Source organism: Salvia hispanica, chromosome 6, assembly GCF_029641045.1.
Source record: "Salvia hispanica isolate PSC_SH4W2 chromosome 6, Shi_PSC_v1, whole genome shotgun sequence".
In the NCBI taxonomy this organism is placed as follows: Eukaryota; Viridiplantae; Streptophyta; class Magnoliopsida; order Lamiales; family Lamiaceae; genus Salvia; species Salvia hispanica.
The window spans coordinates 21,107,720-21,133,962 of NC_142697.1; the positions used below are offsets into that span (position 1 = coordinate 21,107,720).

Below are 26,243 nucleotides of genomic sequence, written 5' to 3' on the forward strand. Positions count from 1 at the left end.
AAGGGGGTGGCGTCAGCGGCAGCGACATAATATTATTGATATTATGCTTGTTCTTCTTGCCCCGCTTCCGCAATCAATCGGCCTAGATCATTCAGATCCATTTGGAGAATTGTACGAAGAAATATGGGAGAAGTATGAGTGAGAGATAGTTTGATGTAAAAAAATGAGTGATGAATGAGAGTATTTATAGATGATTTGGAGATAAAAAACAAATTTTTTTTTTAAAAGGTCATAAACGACTCAATTTTTTGGAGTTTTTTTTTTGTATTAAATTTAAATTTTTTTTTCAGAATTAAAAAAATGTATTTGAACGAATTAAATTGACACAGAATCACGGGGGCGATCGCCGCCTGTCCTGTGCATCCGCCCACCGAAAGAGCACAAATCTTAGCTAAGGCACGCCTGCTCCTACGGCAGGAGCGCAACCTTGTGTAGACACGCTGCCGTGCTAACGGGGTGATCATAATTCTCAGCTAAGACTGCGTTGGGATGCTCTAAAAGCCAATTGGCTGATGAATAGTGTGAATGCGGTTAATGGGTATATTCGTAATAGTGCAGGGTAGGGTGGGCTGATGGATCACGTGCCACACAATTTGCACGTGTGAGAGGCGATGGGCTGCGTTAGTCACGCAATCTTGCTGTTGACACGATAACCTTTACCCATTCTTACGGCTATGGAATTCTAGTAAAGAAAATAGGACATATTAATTAAATGCTATTGCCCATAGCCTTCAAGAAAATATAAACTCCTATATAAATTTAATACCTATACTACTGTTCATTTTAAGTAAAAGAATCTTCGAAATATACATGAAAGAATATATTCCATTTATCAAACCAAATCAGATTAATTTTGCTTCTAATTCAATCCGCGTATCATTTTCCAGAATATATTAGCTGCCCACAATTATCATCTCAATATATACGTACGATATACGGATGTATGTATAGGTCGACATGTATAATAAATTATATACGAGAGTTTTAATTTATTTTATATATAGTATATATATAGAGTAAGAGGAGGAGAAAGAGAGGTGGAAATATAAGGACAGATTGTGTAATCTGTATTTTCTCGCAGAGAGAGAAATATTTTTGGGAGAGAGAGGGGAAGAAATTGTTGAAACTCGGCAACACTGCCAAAACCATCAAAAGCCGATACATGCCTTCAGTAGTAAACTCTACTCATATATTTCCTTCTGATTTCCGGCAAACATTCTCGCTGCAGCAAATCCCACAAGTTTCTGTATTGGGGATTTTTTCCAGATCTTTTAATTATATATGTGAATTCCAGTGAATGATTTTCGATATATCCACTCCAAGCTCTCTAATTCCAATCCAATTTCAGCTATTAATCAATTAATCATCACACAGTAACACAGAGGCAAACAATTTCCATTTTCTGAATTTGGCCTAGTTTATTATCGCTTGAGCTTTCCCCGATTTCGATAATTGCTTGGATAATTAATGCTTGATCGACCGGGGGCAACCCGCCGATGAGAAATCGGAGGCAGCGGACTCTCCAAGACATATGCGATGTCACTCCCACTCTATCTCAGCCGCAGGCATGTTTTTTTGATGTCCTTTTTGAAACCTAACCTTTTAGGGTTCACTTGATTCCTCACATTTTGATTTCCTTTTTTTTAATTACTTATTTTGCAAATCTCTGGCACGCTCATTGCTGTGGTTGTCTCAAGTTTCAGTTTTGATTCATTCGATTGTTTGATTTAAATGAGATATGCGATGAACTTGCAGATTTTTGGGCACTGGATTTATCTCTACACACGAATGCATGCCTTACCTGGAATTGTTATAATTTGACAAGTGTATAGAACCTGTTACGCCACTTAAGTGTAGTTGTGCTGACGGAGTCTTTGGTGTATTATGTAAATATATATGCTCTGGTTGTGTTATTTTCTCTGTGCTAGCGGTTGGACCTTTAGTTTTCATTATTGTATTTTTATGTGTTCGTCAGATTACCCCAGTATTGAGAGGAAACCTTAGGATGCAAGGACCAAGTGATGAAGCAAATTGTGACTCACTGACCAATATGGTGAGATAATATCCGGTAAACACTTTTTGCATCATGTCCTGTTGCATTTGCCTCTTTTGCACTTCTGTCTTGCTCTTCCTCTTCATAGTTGCCTTAAATTATCATAGAGTGCTCATCTTTTTTATTTTTTATTACTGTGATGGTCTAAGATGGCTCATCTTATTAAGCTTTTGAAGGTTTGTGATGAGAATTAGAGCTCTTTGAATGTTATTCGAAGAATACTTGTTTTTTCTCATTTGGCATGTGCGGTTACACATCTTCTGGATCTCTCTCTCAGTGCTGATAAAATACTTTAGATGTTTCATAATTCTTTTTTCATTTGATGTTGATGACAATGGTGCATCTATATACTTCATGCTAGCAGTTGAACCAATAAATGTTTAAGATGTCAGCTGTGCACTGCATTTTGATCCTACTTTCTCCTCCGATGCTTCCAGCACGCAATTGTTCCGGCTTAAATTATACTCCAAAGTTAACTCAGTTTATTGATCTGTTAATTTGCCAGGTGACATCTGAAAATAGCAGCCATTGCTCCAGTAGAAGCTCAAAGGACCATTTAGGGAAGCCTAGGTCTTGCAACGTGTGCTCTGCTCTGCTCTTCCTGCTTTCATATTAATAAGGCTCTACTGAAATCAAACAATGAGCATGGTGGAGAAACCTGTGCTGGGAATACTGAAACTGGGCAATTAAGCATACTGAACACTGTTGGAGGCATGGATTCAACTGCTGATTCCTTTTCTGAAAATGCAGCAGGCAAGGCTTCTTCAAGGACTTCCAATGCATCCGATGGCCGGAGATCTCCAGAAGGTCATGATGATTGCTTGTCATGTGTCAGTGGAACTGACGAACTGTTGAATAGAAAATCTGATACGGAAGATAGTGGGAATAAGTGTAATAAGCAGAACAGCGGAGAAATTTTTAGGAAGATGTCACCTAGTAGCTCACAAACTGGGACATATTCACAAAATTCAGGCACAGTAGGAATTAATCTTACAAAAAGCACTGATGATGCTACTGACATACAGAAGGTTCGGAATACCTCTGAAGCTTCCAATGGTAAGAACTTACCACATGAAGAAAACCCAGTAAACGTAAAGGATGATAGACCTTCAGATACTAAAGTAGAGCCGTTGAAGGGTTCAACTGAGCATTTAAATTCATCATCACCTAATGGTGTGGCTTCTGATGATGTTTGTTGTGATCCTCCAAAAATGATTTTGAACCCCACAGAGAAGAATAATGACATGGAGATTGACCCTCAACCTGCTGATGAGAGTGATGACTCGGATATGGTGGAACAAGATGTAAGAAAGTGGTATACAGTCCTGTTTCATATAGTTTGATAATGTGGCCAATCATCATGTTTTGATGGTATTAATTCTACCCATATATATGGAACAACAAAAATGTTCATATTTCTGGGATCTCTCTGATAGACCTATAGTTTGTACAAGCATGACTCATTATGGACTGACACCCCCTTTTGAGTTCATGAAGCCTGGAGATCACGAAACTAAATATATATGGGGTGGACTAGCACTTGTGTTCATTTACATGGTTATTTTTCTGATGACCATTTCTAGACCTTAATTTTCCAAATAGACTTTAGATAATTCGAAGCACTTGATGATTAAAATCTGGTCCTAATATTGCTATTGTTCCTTTTATTTTGAAAAAGTTAAGTATCACTTAATGTCGACAAGATGCTTCTGCTATTTTTCTACTGGTATATGCATATATGAAGACTGTTGAAGATTTGAGTTGTTTATAAGCAAGATATTGCACCATATACAATTTCCTCATGTAATTACGTCTTTTCATACATGTGTCTGTTAATTTTTTTCTGATGAATAGGTGAAAGTCTGTGATATCTGTGGGGATGCGGGGAGGGAGGATTTGCTTGCTATATGCTCTCGGTGCAGTGATGGAGCAGAACACACGTAAGTATTTGGATTCTTAAGAGATTTTAACCATGTGATTTTGCAAAATTGTGCATTTGAAATCATTCTTGTTTTCCAGGTATTGTATGCGGGAAATGCTGGAGAAACTCCCTGAAGGTGAATGGCTTTGTGAAGAATGCAATACACTGGAGCTGGCAGGAAAAGGAAAGCAAGAAAAGATTGGAAATGTGTATGAAAATGAGAAAAATAATTCGTCAGGTCGAGTAAGTGAAAATTTAAATAACTCTGATGTTGAGGGACGCAGAACAAAAAGTTCAACAAAAAATCCTTCTAAAAGGCTTCGAGATGACGAAGATGCTGAAGTTTCTTCTATTGCCAAAAAGCCTGCCCTTGAGTTGACAGTTAGGTCGCCAAAGACGTCCAATTCCAAACAAGCTGTTCTTTCTCGCATGAGTTCTTTAAAGAACTTAGACAAGGTCAGACTACGGTCTCCAAATCGTTCTACTTTAGACACAATCCCAGCTAATGATGTTACAGAATTGGCCAAGCCTTCTGTAGATGCACGAGGGCTCAATTTACGAGGTAACAATGCGTATTTGGCCAAGCCTTCTTCTTTGTCTTACTAAGTTGGCCATGGAGTGGAAGTGTAATCTGACCATGTTAAGTTAGTCTTTCATGACTTGGTTTCCACGGGCAATCATCTCAGTTCATAGTCCTAGATTATTGACAATTTCTTTCCGTTCTTGCAGGTAATTTATCAAAATCTAATTCTTTCCATTCTCTGAATTCAAAACCAAAGACCAAGCTCGTAGATCAAGTTGTTATTCAGAGGCAGAAATCAGCTAAGGAACATAGTTCTTTTCATCTTAAAGAGGATGTTGTCAGATCTGTAGGCAAATCTATGTCATTTAGATCTACAAATTCCAATCGATCTGAATCAAAAATAAAGATGTTATCTCCTAGATCATCTAACACCCATGACGTTAAAAATACAAAAGAAAGGAGTGCATTTGAAAGGCAGCGCTCATTCAGAACAGAACATCCATCAAATAATTCAGTGATGGGTGCTTCCATGAGTTCGACATCACGCATTGATAAAAGACCATCCTTCAGGGCAGAATCATCTTCACTTGCCTCCCCAACCAATCACCAGGAAGTGAAGCCAGTACAAACTGATGGTAAATCAACAGCATTATCGAGGTCATTTAGTCTTGCATCTCGAAGGAATGGAGATTTACCCAGTACTACAGGTAGAGTTAGATTTCAGCTTTCTCAGCTGGTTTCTGATACTACTTATATAGTTACTTCATGATTTTTTTATATTTGTATAACCAGGTGAATTTAAGAGACCATCTAAACATGGCCATAGTATTCCTGTGGTTTCATCAGCCAATGGAGCTAATAATACTGAACAAAAATATAATCATACTAGCTTGAAGCAGGATCCTGCCTCACGTGATGTTTCTGAAAAGTTGTCTATTAGTGCTAGTGAAGGTGTATCTGATGGATTGGTTCAGTCTAAGGATTTAGCAAATTCCACTGACCGACCTAGGGAATATTCTGGAAGCCGCTTGGGCCCACCATCTATAAGGTCTTCAAGAGATGAAAGTGACAACCTGAAAGCTGCAATTGAAGCTGCTGTTCTGAGGAAACCAGGAGTCTACAGGAAACATAGAGCTTCTGGTCAATCTGATCTGTCATCTGCTCCAATGTTGGCTCCTGTAGCTTCTCATATAGACCACATGTCAAGTGCCAAAAGTAGAAAGCTATCTTCTGACGCGGAGCTAGCTGAGTGGCCTCCAATAACTCGGAAATTTACTTCTGACCCTCTTAAAGAGGAAACTCCCAATTGCATAAAGCAGCCCTTGCTGCTTCGTATGGAGGGTGCTTCTTCTGGAGTTCGAGATGGTGTCCATGTTGGCATTTCCTCGAGGGATGCACTCAGTCATGTTCCAGCAGTAATGCCTCTCTTGTTGAAATCCATAGCAATCCCTGAGCATGAATATATCTGGCAGTATGCACTTATCTCTCACTAATTTTATTTTGATTGTTTACCTCCAGAAGAGCTTCGGTAGTTTCATATTCTCCATCATCCTGAGAGCTGTGTGCTCTGTATGTGCAGGGGAAGTTTTGAGATTTGTCGAAGTAGTCAAACATTTGATTTGTGGGATGGAATCCAAGCTCATCTATCTACTTGCGCTTCGCCTAAAGTTGCTGAAGCTGTAAACAAATTTAATAACAGAATTATACTCTATGAAGTTCCTCGCACAAGCACCTGGCCTGCCCAGTTTCAGAAAAATGGTGTTGGAGACGATAATATAGCCCTTTTCTTTTTCGCTAAAGATCTTCAGAGGTAATATCTTTTTGTTTACCTTACACTTGCAAATAATCTCATATTAGTTTGATTGGTATTGCCTTTTATATCTAAAAGTTTGCCTCTTTAATGGTACAGTTATGAGAAAATTTACAAAGTTTTACTGGATAATATGATGAAGAATGACCTTGCTCTCAGAGGAAATATCAACGGTGTTGAGCTCCTCATATTTCCTTCTAATCAGCTTCCTGTTAAATTGCAACGTAAGTGGAGAAACTGTCTCTTTTTTCTTCTCAATTTGCACTTTTGCAGTACAAGTGAAACACCTGCTCATACATTGTAATATGACCTTTCCTTTTCCTGTGCCTGTGTTTGATTGCCCTTGTATTAAACATTGATTTTGATGTAAGGTGAAATGATCTCATACGTTTTGTCATAATTGATACATCTTTATGATATCACATTTCTCATTCAGGGAGTTCCCTCTGTAATGATTGAGCACTTCTAATATGGTGTGACTTGGAAGTTCTTAAGACTGGATTGGTCAGATGTGCCTGTGTTAAGTGTCAACCAGACAATGTGAACTACAATGATGCTGGCTTACACCAATGCTATGGGTTGTCCTTTAGTGTTATTTAACATAAAGTTGTGATATTAGAAACCTGGTTAGATGTTTATGCCATAGTACATTGAATGTAATAGTCACTGACTCGTGCTTCTACTGTTATGTGAGTGATGTTGCAAGCCACAGTACAATTTATTTTTTCTTCATTTACATGCAGGGTGGAATATGTTATTCTTCCTTTGGGGTGTTTTCAGAGGAAAGAAAGAACCTAGCCCGCAGCAAATGCCTGAATCCACAATTGCACCTCGAGATATTCCTCCGCCAATAATGTCTTTGCCTGAAAATAGATGCTCACTCACGCCTATCTCTGATAATGCAAGCCAGGATAGACATCCTGGGCTTAAAGTGCCTGCTTCAGAAGAGTTACAGGGAGTACCTAGTGTTGTTAAAAGAGATGTTGGTATGGATATATCTTTTCCGGATCAGCTTGGACATGGGCTAAATTCTAGTTCGTCATCTACAGCAAAAGGTGATGGTCCAAAGCAATGTGGAGGGTGGGGTTCTTATCAGGTACTGTCCATTTTTAGAACAATTGATATCATGCAGCTGGGCTAGATTGAAAACTATTAAATGATCATACTGTGGCAGACTTCATAGTTGTCTGATGTAGCATTATGCACCCACCCACCTTCATACACATTTTCCTTCCTCTTGTTCCCTTTTTAAGTTCCGAAGTTTTCTTTTTCTGGCTTCAGACATTGTCTTTCCTTGGTTTGTGCTGTAGTCTAACTTAGCCTATTTTTTCTGCTCTTTGATTGTTCATGGTAGTGAAAGGTTTTGACTTTGTTTGTTTTGCTTGGCTAATGTTTACTAAGCTTTATTCTGCTGGCATTTATATTATTTCCAACAGGAAAATGCCATCAGTTCAGGGTGCTGCCCCCCTGTTGCTGTGCCGGGCCCTGAAGCTGGAAGGGACCAAACGCTAATGGAAACTAAAACTCCACTTGACAATCCATATTCACTACATGATTCCTGCGAATCAGTGGCTAGCACGCCTAAGGACCGCACATGTGAAGGAGTTATATTGGAGAAAACAGGTCATCTAGATGAGTTAAAGGTAAGAATGGATGCTATAGATCTATCAAGAGATGCAGAACTGCCCATGGAGGATGACAGGCGCATTACAGACCTAAATGTGGAGCCCGACAAATGGCTCTTTAGCCATAAAAAACCGGTGCTTCCTGGACCGTCATCTTCAGGGAATCATAATCTTTCTTCTGGAAGTGGTTATGTGTCGCTCGGAAATGATAATATGCACAATGAAACTGTCAGAACACTTGAAAAAGTAAGTACACACAGACGAACACTTACTATATGTATACATGGCAATATAGTTTTATCTTAGACTTGTATTGGTGATGGTTTTGTGTCATAGGTAAATCATGTTCCTACGGTCTCATATGCACTGCAGAGTCAATATGGTGAATCTGATCTTGGGTCTATCCCTAAATACTATGAACATGGGCATGGTGAAAAGTTCTTCTTCCCTGTGCAATCACAGCCACCCAATCCCTGGAAAACACATCTACTGGATGATGATGGGCTGAGTGACAAAGCACCGAATCTAGAGCTTGCTTTAGGGGCCGAAAGAAAACCACAGAGTTTGGGCATTGAGCCGCTATTTCTTAGTAAAATAGATCATGAACGTATTCTGGAAGAGGCGAGGAAGAAGAAGGCCGAGGAGGATGTATCAGCGTCCCTTTCCCTTTCTCTGTCTTTTCCCTTCCCAGAGAAGGAGGTGGAGGCCAAAAGTGAGCCGCAGCTCATGTCTCAGAGGAAACATGTGAATACCTCTTCAAGGTTTCTATTTGGAAAATTGAGAGACAATTAGATAGTGTTGGGAAAATCATAATGCTGATTGGTACAGACAGGATTAATCTATAATTTTGCTAGGTATTTTCCCTTCTCTTCAGTTTGCAACTCCAGCAGTCCTAAACGGCTGGTTGTATATAAGTAGAGTATAGTAGCCTCATGACTCTTTGTGATATGAAATTTTTTTCTCTCAGCAGATTGCTTTTTATCCACTTTTGCATTTTGATGAAGGCTTTAGTGCCATAAACTAAAGTTATTTAGTTTTCTTTACAATTTAGGCTTCAACTCCGCACTTGGTTCATTTAATGAAAATTGTCAAGTGATGGTATGTTAAGAGCTGTTTCGAAATCCAGATTAACTTTAGATTTGGGGCCTAAAGTTTGAAATTTACATCAAATGTGGTTCTCAAAACTTTAATAGTAATATCTTCACAAGTCCCTAAACTTGATGTAAGATCAGTCCTTATAGTCTGTTGCGGACGAGAGAGATTGCAACCATTTGTTTTTGTAAATTTGCAGCCAGGGGTTGTCATCGGCAATGAGCGGCTGGCTGAACTCCATTCGACAAGGCCATCATCCACTACTAAGGAGTACGAAATTTGTGTAGTACTCCTTAAGGACTAAAGGATATGTTAGAAGTAACAAAAAGTTGAAAGAAAAGTTTCCTCTAGCATATAATTTCGAAGTTCATGTAGGAATTTACACTTTATAACTTTAAACATGAGTCCCACTTTTCCAACTCAGAATATACTATTCTATTCTCTAATTGATTCCACACATTTCATCATCGGAACTCCTAAATCATATTGATGGCATATTTGACATTTTGCGTTTGGGTAGAATAGCAGATGATTGATTTCTGTTTCTTTACATAATGATTACTCCATACATTGTTAAAGAATGAAAGAAATCGGAGTGAGGGATTGGAAGCGGAAGAGGAAAGAAAGAGGGCAATTTGGTCGAGAAAAGTAAGATGCTGAGGCCGATCCATGCGCTTCACGTATCCCTTGGCCGCTTTTTCCGTGTAGCAATTATACGCCTCCACCGTCTCTGGCGACGCCGTAGGGCCCGCAGACGAGGGGGAGGGGGTGCAGAGTGCGGGCGGAGGGCGTGGTTGGAGAAGCCCTGCTTCAGAGTGCCGTAGGTGAATATCAACGTCGGCACTCCCATTCAGAATTTCTCTTTCAATTTATTTGGATGTGACGTGAGATTCTCTTGAGAATTAGTATGATACGGCAATTCACCATTAAAATCATGCTCCGCTGCTCTATATATATACTCCACACTCCACATAGGCACATAATCCTGTGTTTTTGTGTGTACGTATCCGTGGCGTATACTATATTTCTGTAATACGGAATGTGTGTATGTACGTATCTGTGTGGGGCTCACACGCTATGTAATATACTACTCCCTCCGTTCCATAGTAATGGAGGCAAAACTTTTCGGCACGGAGATTAAGAAAAATTGTGTTAGGTGAGTTAAGTAAAGAGAGAATAAAGTGGAAAATAAAAAAGGTAGAGAGATGAAGATAGAAAAAAGTAAGAGAGGGTAAAGTAGGTGTGAAAAAATGTGTTGACTTTTACTAAAAAGGGAAATGACTCTATTACTATGGAATGAACAGAAATGGAAAAATGCCCCTATTACTATGGAACGAAGTGAGTACTAATTTGTATTTATACTTCATTTTTTTTCATACTTTTTACCTCTTTATTTTAATATTTAAATATTAATTTTTAAAATTCTTGCTTCATAGAATTGATTCAATCTTGAAACAGGGAAAGTATTATATCGTGAAATTTGAATCGCTTAGTGTCTATTTGAATGTTAAATAAAATTAAAAACTGTCTTAAAGTAAAAAAGTTACTAAGACCGTATTGAAAAAAATTAATATGTCTTGAACAAAACATAAAGAAAATACAAGACTAAAAAATTGTAATGAAAGAATGTCTAAGAGGTGACTGTGCATGTCTCATTGGACATATCAAAATGATGATTATGGTTTATACACGCTCTCTTGGTACAATTCTTGTTATCAACGCAGTATTAGTAGTACAAAATAATGTGACGTGTCGATTTGTTTGTTTTGTTGATGCTACTTCTAGGATGCTAGCGGACCCTATTTTAGAAATAGTTCGAAATTAAATTAAATTTAATGGCAAAGTTATTAAGGACAAAATAGATTATAAAATTTGATTTTGTTTTTATTTGTACTTTTATTTAAACGTGTCATATAACTGTGTATAATTTATTTATTGAAGACGATTCTGCCATTGGTTGCAAGCTGAAATCAATCGAGTCTATCCGGTTATAATTCCGATGCAAGAAGTCCAATGCAAATATGAACACATCTTACGAATATGCATAAGAAGATATGTTCTTTTGTTGTTCCTCTTTTGTTTGGATCCAAGATTATGTTTTATCTTGAGCCCATAACCCTTACACGTGCACGTTTCATTCATAACAATATATTGAGAGAGTGTTTTTGGACCAAAAATAAAATAACGCCAATAAAATATTTTATGGCATTATTTTTATTTTTATTTTTATTTTTATTTTTGTAATGGTTAAATAACTTTAAATTTAAAGGTCGTGCCACGAAGGACTCGAACCTCAGGCATTAACCTCTTTACCGTTTGAACAACTTACACACCACGATTTATGGCATTATTGATTAATAAGATAGTACTCAAATTTCCAATTTAAAATCCTATCTCGTTAAATTGATCGATTCCATATGAGGGAACAAAGGGAGTAGTACTCAAATTATTATATAGATAGAATGTAAAAAGATAAAATTATTCATATCATAATATTTTATATGTATGAATATGAATGTATGCTTTAAGTTATTCAATAACCAATCGGTTTGATGGTTACTTATGCGAGTAGGTAGGGGTGGGAATACGGATATCGGGTATTGGATTTACCCGAATCCCATACCCAATTTTATGGGATTATGTATGGGATTGAGTAATGAAATTTAAGATAATTCGGGTATTGGGTAATCCGATCGGGTATCGGGTATTACCCGAACACCCGATTTATTATTTAGACTATTTTTTAATACCTATTTATTATTTAGACTATTTTTTAATATCCAATTGGTTTTTGTCTTTCGAATTATATTCTTGATTGTTTCTATATTTGATTCGATGTGTAATATTGTACATTTACATATTGCATAATCAATTTCCTTAAAACAAAAATAACAGTGCACTTAAAATAAATGCGACCCATTTTGTAGTTTTGTACGATAAAGCAATATTAAAGATATTATCTGTTCAAATATATTTTATATTTATATTATTATAATATCAATTTAAATTTTATAGTTATTTATTTGGGTACCCGATTCGTCGGGTTTGGACACCAGAGTGGGTATTGAAATAGCCGAAAATATATTGGGTCGGATATCGGGTAAGTATTTTATATGATTTTTAGGTTTGGATACCCGGTTTTTTCGGGTCGGGTACCCATGGGTACGCGTATTCCCACCCCTACGAGTAGGGATTTATTCTCGACCTTGGACGGCCCTTGTCTCATTTTCTTGAACTTAATGATCAAATGAAGCAAATAAACATAGGTAGAAGCCTAGAACCATATCTCTATCTTGCTTTTTCCTTACTTACTACGAATGTTTCCGAAACACAAAATTGTTTAGATATTCCCAAATCCTGAAGTAAATCTTTTCACGTGCAAGGTTAAATTAGTTTAATTTATTGCAAAAAAAAAAAACGATTTCGTCGTCTTGACGGCCCCCACACTCTGACCCGACATTATGTGAGGGGGTTCAATCAGGATACGTAGTAGCTCGTTAAGTGGGAAGCCTTAACCCACTGGTCTCACACTTGTTTGAGAGATGGAAATAACTACATGACAACAGTGGGAAATTTGAACCCAGGCTTATTGCAGCAAGATCTGTCCCTCCATTATCAACTGAACTGCACCGCAAGCAAATTAATTTAATTTATAATAAAAGGGATCTCATGTCATTAAAACAAATGGGTATAACCGACTAAATATAGTTATGATTGTTCACCTACAAACTCTAGTTAGAATATTTAATTTGATAGTATATGATAAATATGATGAAGATCGAATGATATGAAGGCTTGGAGACTTGTCACTTGACCCATTTGTTCTCTCCATGTGGTCCAGTTCTCTCACTCTTACTCTTCATATTTCTTAAACAATAATTAGTAGGTGGCATCGGTTTCCCAAATAAAAATAATACCACCAGTATACTTCGTCGGTCCACAAAAAATAGAGCATAATTACTATTTTTGGTCGTCCACGAAAAATAAAGTACATTCATTTAATGAAAGTTTTCAACAAATTATAATCATACACATCATTCCACTAACACTACTTTTCACTTACTTTTTCTCTTTCTCTCTTACTTTTTTCCCTTCTCTCTTACTTTACCAATTCTACATTAAAACTCGTGACATACACAAATTGCTCTAGTTTTTAGATGAAGGGAGTATAATTTAAGATTGAGTTGTTAGATTATTTTAGTTGGATATGGCTAGCTATGACCAATTATCTCATGATTATCTATCTAGGATTAAATTATAAGATTGAATCCTATGAACCAAACACACTACTATTTAATCCCGAGATACAATCTTGTAAACCGAACACACCATACTATATCGCCCTACATTATTTCAATAGTTTCTATTGAACACAAATTTTAAAATTATATTGAATATAATAAAATAATAACACAGTAACAAATAAAAAAGAAAATAAACAAAGTAGTAAAGTAAGATAAATTAAATGTTTCATTCCCTTCACCATGTAAAATTTGTCATATCTAGTGCGAGTTTTAAGAAATGTAATCAAAGTGATTCGAAAAGTTAGTGAAATAGATATTCCTACTTTTAAGTAGTACACAATTTTTGTAAGAAAACATAAGTGAGAATTAGTTAGTAGAATGTGAGGTCCAGTGCCAAACATAGTAAAAGTGAAATGTGACAAACGTTGTAGGACTAAGGGAAATGGAAATATTTGACAAACTTTTTGGGACATAGGTATATCTTTATCATAAAATAAGGTGTAGATTAAAAAAAAATACAAAATTTGATCAAATTCTGGTTGATCCCATAACTTTGAAAAATGACCAATTATATTCTAACTTTGATATCTTTCTCAGTTGTCTCATGACAAAAAAAGTCATCATTCTACATTTCTGAATTTATCACTATGTGTAAATCAAAGACACAATTGAATAATATACTAAACGACGTCGTATAAGTAGCCGAGCGTTTTGTTCGCATGGTATGTCGTTTTGCCAAACCATACATAATTTATCCAAAATCATGAACTTTGAGACACTTGCGAAATTTTCAAAGTTCCAAAATTGATTAAAATTTGACTAAATTTTATAATTTTTTTTACAATTTATCCTAAAATAAAATGATGCATACAATAAGATATAACATGACAAAAATAAGGCTTAAATAATTTATACTAAATGATATAAAATGTTATCATGACATTGTAAACATGTAGAATAAACATTAGGCATACCAAGTTTATTGAGGTCCAGCCCACATAAATATGAAAATTGTTTGGTGATAATAGTGGATTTATTGAGGTCCAACCCATTGTTTAATAGTACTCCTACTAGTTACAAAGATAGCAACGTCGGCAATTGGCATATTCAGTTTTGTCCACTCATCTCGAACTCCATTCGCTAACCCATCTACTTCAAATCCCAATTTCATCTCCCATTTTTATTGGAGGCATCAAATTCAAATTTAATCATATTATTATTATTATTATTATTATTATTATTATTGTTATTATTATTATTGTTATTATTATTATTATTATTATTATTATTATTATTATTTATTGAACGGAATTCAAATTTTGCATTCATAAAATATTACTACTATTTGTTATTGTTTGATAATTAAATTACCTTTCTGACTTTTATTTATAGGCAAATGAATTGAAATTTAAAGGTTACGCCACGATGGACTCAAACCCGAAACCTTTAGCCTCAACCATCAAAATTACTTTTCTCACTTACTCACATCATATCCTATCAAAGTAATGTTTGTTTACTAAAATATTTGCGTAAATGATAAAAACGCCTCCTATCATGTTTTAGCTACCGATTTAGTTGAAGGATAAATTAGTCATAGAATTAATTCATTCAAGGATATTACACAAATACACATATATATTAAGTGCATGTAGTAGCATTTTCATAATAAAAATGAATAGAATAGCTGCAATTTCAAATTTATGGATGTGCTTTTTAATAGTGGTACAACAAATAGTCACCAAACCACAGACAATCCCATCAATTTCAAAGTGAAATGTCATCTGTGACGACAAATTACGGGATTTGGAGTGAAACACAGTTATCCTTAATTTAAGCAGACTTAGATTAAAATGTACTGAGAAGACAAATTACTGTTTTAGGATTGAAACATAGTTATGCTTGAATTATGAAATTTCTATTAAAAACAGGTTTACCATATTTTTGTCAAATCAAGTAGGTTAGGTCGGCTCGTAGCATTATCACTCATGCTTTACCAGTAATATATTTTTTGTAATTACTTGAAATTCATCTAGTTTTTTCTATGCTTAAAACTTCATTTCCATTTCATAAAAGTTCGTAACTAAGTTTATGAAAAAGGTTCAATGAATATATCCGTAAACTTTGCCAATCAATATATCTGAAATATTAACAAAATTTATGAGATTTGATTGCATTATGTATGCAAGGTTAACTTGCCCACTCAGGCATGTGAATATCCGCTAAAGTCGATGTCACATTAGGTGATGTAGAAAATAGGTAAAATAAAATATAAGTATTACTTTATAAATTTGGCCATTTAGCTTAATTTAATGAACATTAATTTGAACTACTTTGTCACTTGAACTTCGCTATTATTACAACCTTTCAATCTTCTACCAGAACCAGATACCTCATGCTGTAATTATTCTTCACAATATTCGAATAAATCGTTACTTCATTATTTTTCATCATACCAAGATGACGTAAATCCATTCTATTAAACATGTTACATGCTTTCAAAAAAAAAAAACGATTACATTGAGGCAGTAGTATTAAAATTTGTGCAAATTTATGGAGGTGTTAGTCAAATTTAGGGGGCAAAGCGATTCCAATTAAAAGTAACAAGTAGTACTATAATAAATTAATAAGATTAAAAGATTAGGCATTAGTCATGCAAGAAAATAGAAAAATAAAATTGGTTGGAATTATAGAGCGTCATAAATCGGGGATAGAAAAAAGGGAAACGTTTTGGCTTTTCCCATTGCCTCAGAGTCTATAGCTGAAAGTTCATCGCCTTTCCCTTTCTTCTATTCAATAAAAAACTCTGCCCACATACATTTCCTCTCCCATTCTCAATTTCATCAAAACTCCACTATTTCTGCACCTGCAATCAATGGTTAGGAATACAACTCTCTGCATCAATTACCACCAATATGTTCTCGAATGCAACAGTATTCATGCATTTACACTGATTGTGTTTTGAGTTTGATTGACTCTGTGTGTGTGTGTTTTTCCTGATCGATCGACACTTTTTAATCGACGAATTGAATCGCTTTTTTTAATCTCCGATCGTGATTTCAGGGCGATGTAGAAGACGACGACGGCAGCAAATGGCCGCCGTGGCTGCGGCCGCTGCTCCAGAGCAGCTTCTTTGGCCAATGCAAGGTGCACGCGGCGGCGGCGCACAAGAGCGAATGCAACATGTTCTGCTTGGATTGCATCGACGGACCGATTTGCTCACTTTGCCTCAATTTTCACAAGGATCACCGCCATATTCAGGTCAGAATTTTTGCCTCCGATCATTCAATTTTGAGCTAGAATCGATCAATTTAACGAGATAGGGTTTTATCTGCAGATACGGAGATCGTCATACCACGATGTGATTAGAGTGGGGGAGATTCAAAAGTACCTGGACATAGCAGGGGTTCAAACCTACATTATCAACAGCGCCAAAATTGTGTTCCTGAATCAGCGCCGCCGCCCTCAGCCTCAGCCACGCCCCGGCAAAGGCGCCGCCACCAACACCTGCTGCGTCTGCGATCGCAGCCTCCTCGATTCCTTCGATTTCTGCTCCATTGGCTGCAAGGTCTGAATTCACGAATTCGAAATTCAGTTTCAAATATAAAATTCTGTTGATCGGATCAAAATTTCAAATCCTCTGAATTTGGTACTCATTTTATCTCCGCAATGGCTGCAGATCGTTGGAACATCGAAGAATTTCGATAAGGAGAAGATGAGGACGGATGAAGGTGGCGCCTCCGACTCGGACGAGTCGTTGGAGTCGGTGAACGCCGCCAGCATCCGTAAACAAGTTGTTAGAAGCAAGGTGCAGGGATTTACTCCGTCGACGCCGCCTCAGACCGCGGCGGCGAAGCGGCGGAAGGGCGTTCCTCGCCGAGCTCCCACCGGCGGGCTTCTACTAGGATATTGAAAAGGTAATGATGATGGCGTTGTGGTTCCAGCAAACTGAGCTGTGGCAATGGAAGCCGATGCTGGAACACCAAAACTGCATAGTGTGGTATGTTTATTTGCAGTGTAGTGTTGCATTGTGAAAAAAAAATAAAAAAGTAAAAAATAAAATTCGAAAAATTAGCATCATATGTTGTGTAAAATGAATAAAGGGCTAGAGGGAGCACATCATTCTAATCCTCAATTTGTGATCGAATTACCGAAATACTATGTGTATATATCACTTAATGTATTAGCATGTACTTGTAATTCGATAGTTCTGACAAATGGAGCACGATTTTGCTTCCACTATGAACATATTCACACCTTGCTTTTTGATTTTACAAGAGATAATAATGGGGCCAAGAAATTGGAAATTTGAGTTGATGATTCTTGTTTCATATGGTTGAATTTTTATTTATTTTGGGTGAGGAAAATAATGAGCAACTTTTGACGAGAATAAAGGGGCAGCCACCAAAACAAGAATTAATATTTATCAGTGGCGTTGCCATTGTTGTTTCCACTTAATTGAGAAGTATTTTTTGTCAATGGGGAACTAACATGATTACATCAATGACATATTTTATAATGAAAGATGCCCATTTATTTCAATAATTTATTCTTCACGGGCCAACCATATTACCCAATATATATTCATGTTCATACCTCCAATTTATTCTCTTCTTTAAAAAAAAGTAGTAGTATTATATTTTCGATATTATTCACATTTATCGGCTTTTGAGACATGATACCGAAGAAGAGTGAAGCTGAAAAATAAATGTATGAAAAATTAAGTTTCTATGATAAAGAATCGTATAAAGGGATGGGCGGTATGCCAAACTTCAATATGAAACACATTAATAATTAGGCGAATAAGTATATCAATCAATCAAATCAAGCAGTAGCGATATACATCTAAATGTTATTTTGTTTGAGTTACGTGTCGCAGTATCAATCATAACCTAAGTTATGACAATGTATAGCAATAAGAATTTATTTCAATAATATTTTATCGATCGGGCCAAGTCGAAAACAATTCTTTATAAAAAAAGACAAGCAAACTCAGACGTCGATTCGATGGTTTTCATTAATTTAACCACGATTGAGGCTGAAATAATTAAGTTGGATAGAAAATGAAAGTTATAGTGGATTAGACCCAATGAATATAATTGATGCGAGTAAATGGGCCCAAGCCGAAGCTATAGAAAATGAAAGTTTAAGTACAATGGCAACGCCGAATTGCCTTAAATCCTTCCTGAGCCCAATCTTTAACTTTTTGAATCAAATGATCATGTGAGTTAGTACTACTTTCTCTCAATATCTTAACTAAAATTAAGTCAAGTTTCCGAATAAGGGCACATCCGCACATGTGGTTATTTAAAAAAATATTAATTATAGCGGATATCCTAAACTTTCAACAAACTCAAGTTTTATAGTCTTAATTTTAAATTATTTTTAAACAACCTAAACTTTGAGAAATTATTTGATCATAAACACAATCACACCAAAATTGTGGCATTTGTTGTTCATTGAAATTTGACCTAAAAGGATGATTAATCACTATGAAAGACCTCTTGTAATGGCTTGAACTAACCCAATTAATCTAATCCAATGTAGTCTTAAATCTCTCCATTGCTCTTTCATTTTTATATTTACATTTCTGTCTTTCAATTCTATTTTACAACAATGAGAACCATAAAAAAAAAAAAAAAATTAGACGCAGAATTATCCTTTCCAGATGGATAGATAATTGAAAGAGTCACCTTTCCAGATGGATATAATTCTATACGTATTTTATTATCATTGTATGATGTACACCCATATTCTGTCTACTAGAGTGATGAGAAATAATCGTATAGATTGATATTTGGAATTCATGGCAGTGTAGCACCACCATGACCATCCATTGTTTTCTTAGAACTAGATAATCACGGTAGACGGACCAAACAGCTTGCCATGATCCCTTCCACTTCAATTTCTTATGTTATGTGAGACTTAATGAACCATATCTGATTTAATGGTGTCTTGGGCTTCCTTGGTTTAGGCCCAATAACTTATTAATTCGAGGCCCATGTGTTTGGCCCGGTTGGTGGGTGCCTTACTTCTAGAGCCGCTGGATTGCTACCATGTTGCAACTCCGTTGAGACAGCAACGTTGGTAGCAATCAGTGAGGTATTGGTAGATCTCTGATTCAGACGGTTTCATTGCGCTCCCTTGGGATAAATCAGTGTGATTGAGGAGGTCCTTGGACCGGAGCATAGTCACATTGTGACTTGAGCCATATCCGCAAATCTCTGATTTCTTTGTCTCTTTTAAGTTCGATTTAGACTCTTAGGAGTCTTGTGGTGTTATACTAACCGTTCTACTTAGTGTGCAGGTTCTCTATTGGTGATAGCTTGGATTCCAGACTGGTTGAGAATCTTGAACTAGCTAGGGTTCCAATTAGGGTTCTCAATCTGTAATAGATAGATAGTTAGTGTTTTTCGATTACTTGTAATCTTTGATACTTATCTTTGTACTGGCTTGTTCTTGCTATGTGGGACAAGATATTAGAATTTTAACACGCCCCCTCATGTGTGGGCCGAAATGACACATCAGACTTCCATCACGTGGGTAGGCAAGAGAAGAGATAAAGAAATAAACTCCATCATCGACTTGGGCCCGCTCTGATACCATATTAGAAATGAGCCACTCACCCCTTAAAAGGTCTTTTAAGGGGGAGGGTTATCCATACTTATATAGAAAAAATATGATTATCACCAAGCCGATGTGGGACAAGATATTAAAATTTTAACAATAATTACACAAAAATGAACATTTCCTCCAATAACACACTAGTGTAGCCCTTTGCCACACATTTGAATCTTTACATATATGCAGACTAAAATAAAAATAAAAAATAAATAAATCGTTGTGTGTGTGTTAGTGGGCGACTGCCTTTAATTTTAGTACTAAGTGGCTAGATGGACCAGTTTCCAAATTATGTTTGTTGGATGGGGCAAAAGGCAGTTTTAGTACCTACTCAAGTTTGATAATTAGTCCAAAGGCCCATGCACCTTTTTCCCTTTTATTTAACTTAAAAAATGAGAGCTTGATCTCTCTCCAAATTAAGCTAATCAAATTAGGACAAAAAACAAAATTATTCCACCGACTATTTTGATTGATCTTTCACTGTTGCGCATCCAAAATGGAGTATTCTGTTTCAATACAATTGTTGTGTTATGACATGGCAATTTACAAACAACTCTTGAACACTCATTTCCTTTAATGTCTACTAACAGTCTTCTCATGGTCAAGTAAGCTGATGACAATTTGGCAGAGAAGATAAATAAACAAACCATAATTAATAAGAAATATCATTTTTGATTATATAATTTCAAGATAGATGAATTATCTACCCTATTAAACTGACAGCTACATTGTGCACAGATAAGATAGACAGGGCCACGGGTTTCATGGGCGACATTAGTGAAACATCAATGCAGAATGAGCCTCGTGACAACATAACTATTCTCTAGTTGTAGCTGGCATGAAGAATAGATGAGAAATCAACATAAGTTGTACACCTTTTATTAGCATGTGTCTGTCCCCACGTCTGCACTTAGGTCCATTTTCATTTTTCATATCTCCAACATGCGCATGCTTGCATACTTCATTTAATTTAATAACCATTTTTGCAATCATGTAATTTCAATGTGACATATTGCATTATTTATTTTATGCCAGTTAGGTGTCAACTCATTTCCACCTGTTGATTTGGATTCTCAGAAACATGCTGCTCCGAATTAGTTGGTTTTCGTGTCAGAGATGTAAAATAACAATGATAATAATACTACTATATAGTTTGGTTGTGAGTATTCTTCTCTTGTTTCTGTTTGGGTTAAATAATTTGTCCTTTGAAATTCAATGGGGTTGTGTATTTGGAAAAGTTAGGAGTCGTGTCACTTTCTTTATTCATTAATAATGGTTAATAGATGTCTTGTTATCGATGCTTTATGGATTTAATTTAAGTATTCTTATTAATTTTTCTTGGTTGCTATTATCAAGCATTTTAATTTTGATTCTTTGTTAGTTGACATACTATAATATAGTACTAGTAACTTTAATTTATTGTTCCTACCGTAGTAGTAATAATCTGCTGAAAATATACTTATAAAAAAGTCATAGTAATTAGTAGTACTACTTAATTGTGATGCAGAAATGGAAACTGAGTGGATCTAAAATCCGCGAACCTAAATTAATATGCAATTTTTATATTAATTATAATATGGAGTAGTAGTTAATAATGTGGTTGGCCTCAATTTGAAAACTAATGTAGGAGTAATTCTGAGTGGGACGTTAATTTGGATAAATAATTGGTGTGAGAAACACGGCAAAATCTGAACTTGGGTAATTCCCTTGTAGTATTGATAGCAATTAGTTATAATAATAATTGGAATGAAGTTGCAAGTATCATAATTAAACTAACTAACCGATTAGTTTACTTGTCAACTCTCCATCTCTTACCCAAATCATGAACTCGGATATATGCAGATGTAGTTCCATATTGTTGATGTGAGCTGTCGGTTTGCATAGTCTTATTAGGTTAATGTATCGGCTTTGTCGGCCGCATATGTGTGTAATGTACTGGCTAGTATATTTATATGACTAGTTAATTTAATCGTGAAAGAAAGGTTTTATTTGCCATCTCAAATCTATAAGACGAGTGCCATTTTAGCTTCAAAATTATTCAAAAAATTTAAGAAAATAAAAAATATGGCAAAGTGCAGAAAAAAAATCCAAAATTTGGTCAAATTATAACAATATCGATCTCCTATATTTAAATTTGAAGGAAATTGTGTATGATATGGATACCGAAATCCATAACTTTTTTGTAAAATTATAGTATATCAATCATAAAATTCATAAAACTTGTTGATTTTACTAAAAAAATATAACATCATGCTAAATCTTGTCATCCCCAATTACTCAATTAGTATGGACTGAAGTGGAATTGTAGATACTAATAAGAAGTTAGGAAAACAATTTAAATATGGTAAATGCTAGACAACTGTTGTCGTCGGTGTAGTAGTAATTTTTAATGGAAAATCAGTGATTATTCAAGAAAAATTTAGTAGGCAGTTTATCTAAAAAAAAAGAAAAGAAGAATAAATACACAGAAAAGAGAGAGAAGAGTTGATGACATTGATACACTGAGAGTCTCTGACATAGATTAACCACCGCCTTTTACAGGAAGGCTTGTAGCCCTACTTGCGTCAATCCAACTGCTTACTGCTTTTGGAGAGAGAGAGAGAGAGCAGTTGACAGACTGCACTATTCCAAATCATCTTTTTCCCCACAACCTCATCCATTTCTCCATCCCTTCTCTCTCTGCACTCTGTAATTCGCATATTGTAGATTCCATAAACACGTTCACAAAATGCCTGCATTTCATTGATTCCCCTTCCCTGCCCAACGAATCACTCATTCTTCAGCGTAATCGAGCGTAGTCGGCCGTACATCATGTCTACCAAGCCCAAGTAAGCACCTTTTTTTTTTCTGTGCGGATCTCATATGAGATTTCCTTGATTTTCCATGTTTTATTAAGTAGATCATCTCGAAATCACTCTACGTTTCGTGATCCGGTCTTCATTATAATTGTCATTTCGAAAATCAGTTTCGATTTTGTATGTCTCGTGAGTGATCGTCGTCGTCGGGGACATTTTCCCGGGAAAATCCTGCCGTTTCAAAATGTAATACTAGCACTCTCCAATTTTCGTAATTCTTCTCGAGATGTAACTGTTGTGAGAGAGGTGAAGTTCGTGTCAACTAAATCACACTCATGTTGAATTGATGAATTTTGTGGATCTTGTGTGTTCGAATTTAGATTTTGAATGTAACGACTCATAATTGTTGGCCTAATAGATCTGCTGTATCTGGAGCTCCGGCTAAAGGGTCAGTGGCAACTACTCGTGTGAGCAAGCCTAGCAGCAGGGGAGCAGTTAAATCCAATGCGGATGCTGCTTCTCCCCTGCAAAGTTCTCGCCTCTCGGTTGATCGCTCCCCGAGATCTGTTCCATCGAAGCCTGCAGTTGACCGCCGCTCTCCCAAACTCACCACTCCACCTGAAGTAAGTCTTAGTATTTGGTTGTGTTTGATGATGGATTTTGATACACTCTTTGCATTTGTTGGATGATTCTAAAGGAGGATGCAATAATGTGAAAATGAGGCTTCATACTAAAAACAATGGATTTGATCTGTCTAGCTAGATTGTCAATGAGAAAAACTAGTAGTAATTGTTCTATCAGAATTCGTTGTTGATGTTGATACCTGTTGCTGTTTCCCTGGCAGAAAAAGGCGGCTCGTGTTTCAATACCGTCTGAAGTTCAGCCTGAACTTAGGCTAGCTAAGGAAGAACTTAAGAAGGCTGAGGAGAAGCTGGTTTTGGTTCAGAATGAAAAAGAGAAGGCTCTTGATGAATTGAAAGAAACCCGGAGATTGGCTGAGGAAGCACATGAGAAGCTCCGGGAGGCATTGATTACACAGAAACGAGCAGAAGAGAATTCTGAGATTGAAAAGTTTCGAGCAGTTGAAATGGAGCAGGCAGGCATTGAAGCTGCTCAAAGAAATGAGGAGGAACGGCAGAAAGAGCTTGAAACGGTTAGGGACCAGCATGCGGCGGATGTTGCTGCTCTTCAATCTGCCACTCAGGAAATTCAGAAGGTGAAGGAAGAACTTGCCCAGATAAGTCATGCAAAAGACCAGACACTACAGAATGTAGAAGATGCAACAAAATTAGCAGAGGCTCACGCACGAAAGGTTGAAGCTCTCTCAGCTGAGTTGGCTCATATGAAATCTGTGCTTGATTCTAGAGTCGAAATGGAGGCAAGTGAAAAAGATAAGTTTGTATCAGAACTGAAATCAGAGATAGTTTCCCTGAACCAGCAACTTAAAAAGGCTCAAATGTTGGAGGAGAATTTGGCAGAAAAAGAGGCTATCATAGAGCAACTTAATGTTGACCTCGAGGCTGCAAAAATGGCCGAGTCTTATGCTCGTAACCTGGTGGATGAGTTGCAAGAAAAAGTTGAGGAATTATCATCACAAGCTGAGCAAGCAAAGAGAATGGAGAGATCTGCGTCAGAATCACTGGAGTCTGTGATAAAACAACTTGAAGGAAGTAATGATTCATTGCATGATGCCGAATCGCAGATTGGATCACTTAAGGAGAAGGTAGTCATGCTGGAAATCTCTATCGACAGGCAGAAAAGGGATCTAGAGGAGTCAGATATCCTCCTCGAACTGGCTAAAGAAGAAGCTTCCGAAATGGCAAAGAAGGTTGAATCTCTGAGGTCTGAGCTTGAGACCTTAAAAGAAGAAAAATCTCACTCTTTAAACAACGAGAAACTTGCAGCTGAAAATGTCCAAAATCTGTTGGAAGAGAAAAATAAACTCATTAATGAGTTGGGAAATTCTAGAGATGAGGAAGAAAAAAGCAAGAGGGCGTTAGAAAGTCTAGCATCAGCATTGCATGAAGTTTCTTCAGAGGCAAGAGATGCCAAAGAAAAGCTGTTGTCTTTTCAAGTTGAGCATGAAAACTATGAAAGTCAGATAGAGGATCTGAAGTTGATTCTCAAAGGAACAAACGAGAAGTATGAAAGCATGCTTGGTGATGCCAGGAAAGAAATTGAAGCTCTGACTAATTCAGTCGAACAGTCCAAGCATGATCATCAGAACTCAAGAGCCGAGTGGGAACAGAGGGAGCTTCATTCGATGAACTCTATCAAGAAATCTGAAGAGGAGAAATCTTCTGTGGAAAGTGAAATCAACAGGCTGGTTAATCTGCTAAAAATGGCGGAGGAAGAAGCTTGTGCCACTAGAGAGGAGGAGGAACGTTGGAAAAATTCGTTCAAAGAAGCTGAATCGGAAGCCATTTACCTAAAGGAAGTCCTTGGTGAAGCAAAGGCCGAGAGCATGAGATTGAAAGAGGGTTTGATGGACAAGGAAAATGAACTGCAGAATATTCTTCAGGAAAATGACGAGCTGAGGAAAAGAGAAGCGTCATCGTTAAAGAAGATTGAGGATTTATCTAAACTGCTTGAAGAAGTTCCGGCTAAGAAGCATGAGGAGGAAAATGGTGAACTCACAGACAGTGAAAAAGATTACGACATGCTTCCAAAAGTGGTCGAGTTTTATGAACAAAATGGCACCGGAGAAGTGAAGCCTAAGGTGGAAAACCAATCTCAGGAGACAGAGCTACCAGCACCTGCAAAGAAGACGCCGCATGAAGTTCATGATGTTATTAATGATGAATTTGTTCAGACTGCTTCAAAAAAGGAGAATTGGAATGGGGAAGTAAAAGAAAATGAGTTAGAGAAGGGCAGTGATGATGCTACAGAAGTTGATCTAAAAATGTGGGATAATTGCAACATTGAGGAAAAAGACTACTCTCCAGAGGGAGAGGGAGAGACAGAGCAGGAATCCTTCGAGGACGAAGTGGAACACAAAGCCGAGGGCACAGACAACCACGAGCAGGCTAACGGTCATTCAACAGAGAATCCTGACAACGGCGGAAGCTCACCAACAAAGCAAAACGGGTTGAAGAAGAAGAAGAAACCGTTGCTTCATAAATTTGGGAGCCTACTGAAGAAGAAGGGCACGACCAATCAGAAGTAATGCATCATCTACCTATTCTGTTTCCTACCCGCTTGACTTTAGGAGGTATACAGGAGACCATATATTGCAGTATAATTTGTGAATGCTTTTTTTTTTTTTTTAACATTTTTATCCTATTTTGGCTCTCATGGAGTCTTGATATGAAAGGCTTGTATCCTTTTTAGAATTTTTTTTGTACCTATCTCACGATGTGATTAGCCATGAGTCTTGTGTGTGAATTTGTTTTTTCAAACTTGTGTGTATTAGATCTCATTAAAGTTAAAGAGGAAGTTTCTTGTCAGTTTACTGTAGTTTGATAACGCAGGCAGATTGATTTATTTATGTGTATTTCATTGTAAAATGACTAAAATCTAAAATAGGGGCCAGGGCGTGTTTATTGACCAGCAAACATCAATG

General features: G+C 36.7%; 2 protein-coding genes and 2 pseudogenes across 3 annotated transcripts; 3 read left to right on the forward strand and 1 right to left on the reverse strand.

The window, feature by feature from the left end:
• The first annotated feature begins 1,033 nt into the window (after positions 1-1,033).
• On the forward strand, positions 1,034-8,898 carry LOC125204034 (uncharacterized; annotated as a pseudogene). Its single transcript, XR_016132595.1, has 12 exons — positions 1,034-1,565; positions 1,976-2,053; positions 2,559-3,357; positions 3,908-3,993; positions 4,073-4,536; positions 4,704-5,204; positions 5,290-5,968; positions 6,077-6,307; positions 6,407-6,531; positions 7,051-7,403; positions 7,744-8,178; positions 8,269-8,898. The product of XR_016132595.1 is annotated as an uncharacterized LOC125204034 (transcript).
• Positions 8,899-9,465: 567 nt separating this feature from the next.
• On the reverse strand, positions 9,466-9,970 carry LOC125204035 (uncharacterized; annotated as a pseudogene).
• A 6,015-nt stretch (positions 9,971-15,985) lies between these two features.
• LOC125204007 (protein RGF1 INDUCIBLE TRANSCRIPTION FACTOR 1-like) lies at positions 15,986-17,534 on the forward strand. Its single transcript, XM_048102546.2, has 4 exons — positions 15,986-16,143; positions 16,329-16,526; positions 16,603-16,833; positions 16,945-17,534. Exons 1-4 carry the CDS (start codon positions 16,141-16,143, stop codon positions 17,176-17,178), a joined length of 666 nt encoding a protein of 221 aa, XP_047958503.1. The 5' UTR covers positions 15,986-16,140; the 3' UTR covers positions 17,179-17,534.
• A 4,853-nt stretch (positions 17,535-22,387) lies between these two features.
• LOC125206240 (WEB family protein At3g02930, chloroplastic-like) lies at positions 22,388-26,127 on the forward strand. The gene is made up of 3 exons (XM_048105523.2): positions 22,388-22,714; positions 23,100-23,304; positions 23,526-26,127. The coding sequence occupies exons 1-3, from the start codon at positions 22,698-22,700 to the stop codon at positions 25,845-25,847; spliced, it is 2,544 nt and encodes an 847-aa protein (XP_047961480.2). The 5' UTR covers positions 22,388-22,697; the 3' UTR covers positions 25,848-26,127.
• Positions 26,128-26,243: the final 116 nt, after the last annotated feature.

Coding starts and splice junctions, on each gene's coding strand:
- LOC125204007 (XM_048102546.2), top strand. Junction 16,527..16,602: donor AGGATCACCGCCATATTCAG/GTCAGAATTTTT, acceptor TTTTATCTGCAG/ATACGGAGATCGTCATACCA. Junction 16,834..16,944: donor TCTGCTCCATTGGCTGCAAG/GTCTGAATTCAC, acceptor CAATGGCTGCAG/ATCGTTGGAACATCGAAGAA.
- LOC125206240 (XM_048105523.2), top strand. Junction 23,305..23,525: donor AACTCACCACTCCACCTGAA/GTAAGTCTTAGT, acceptor TTTCCCTGGCAG/AAAAAGGCGGCTCGTGTTTC.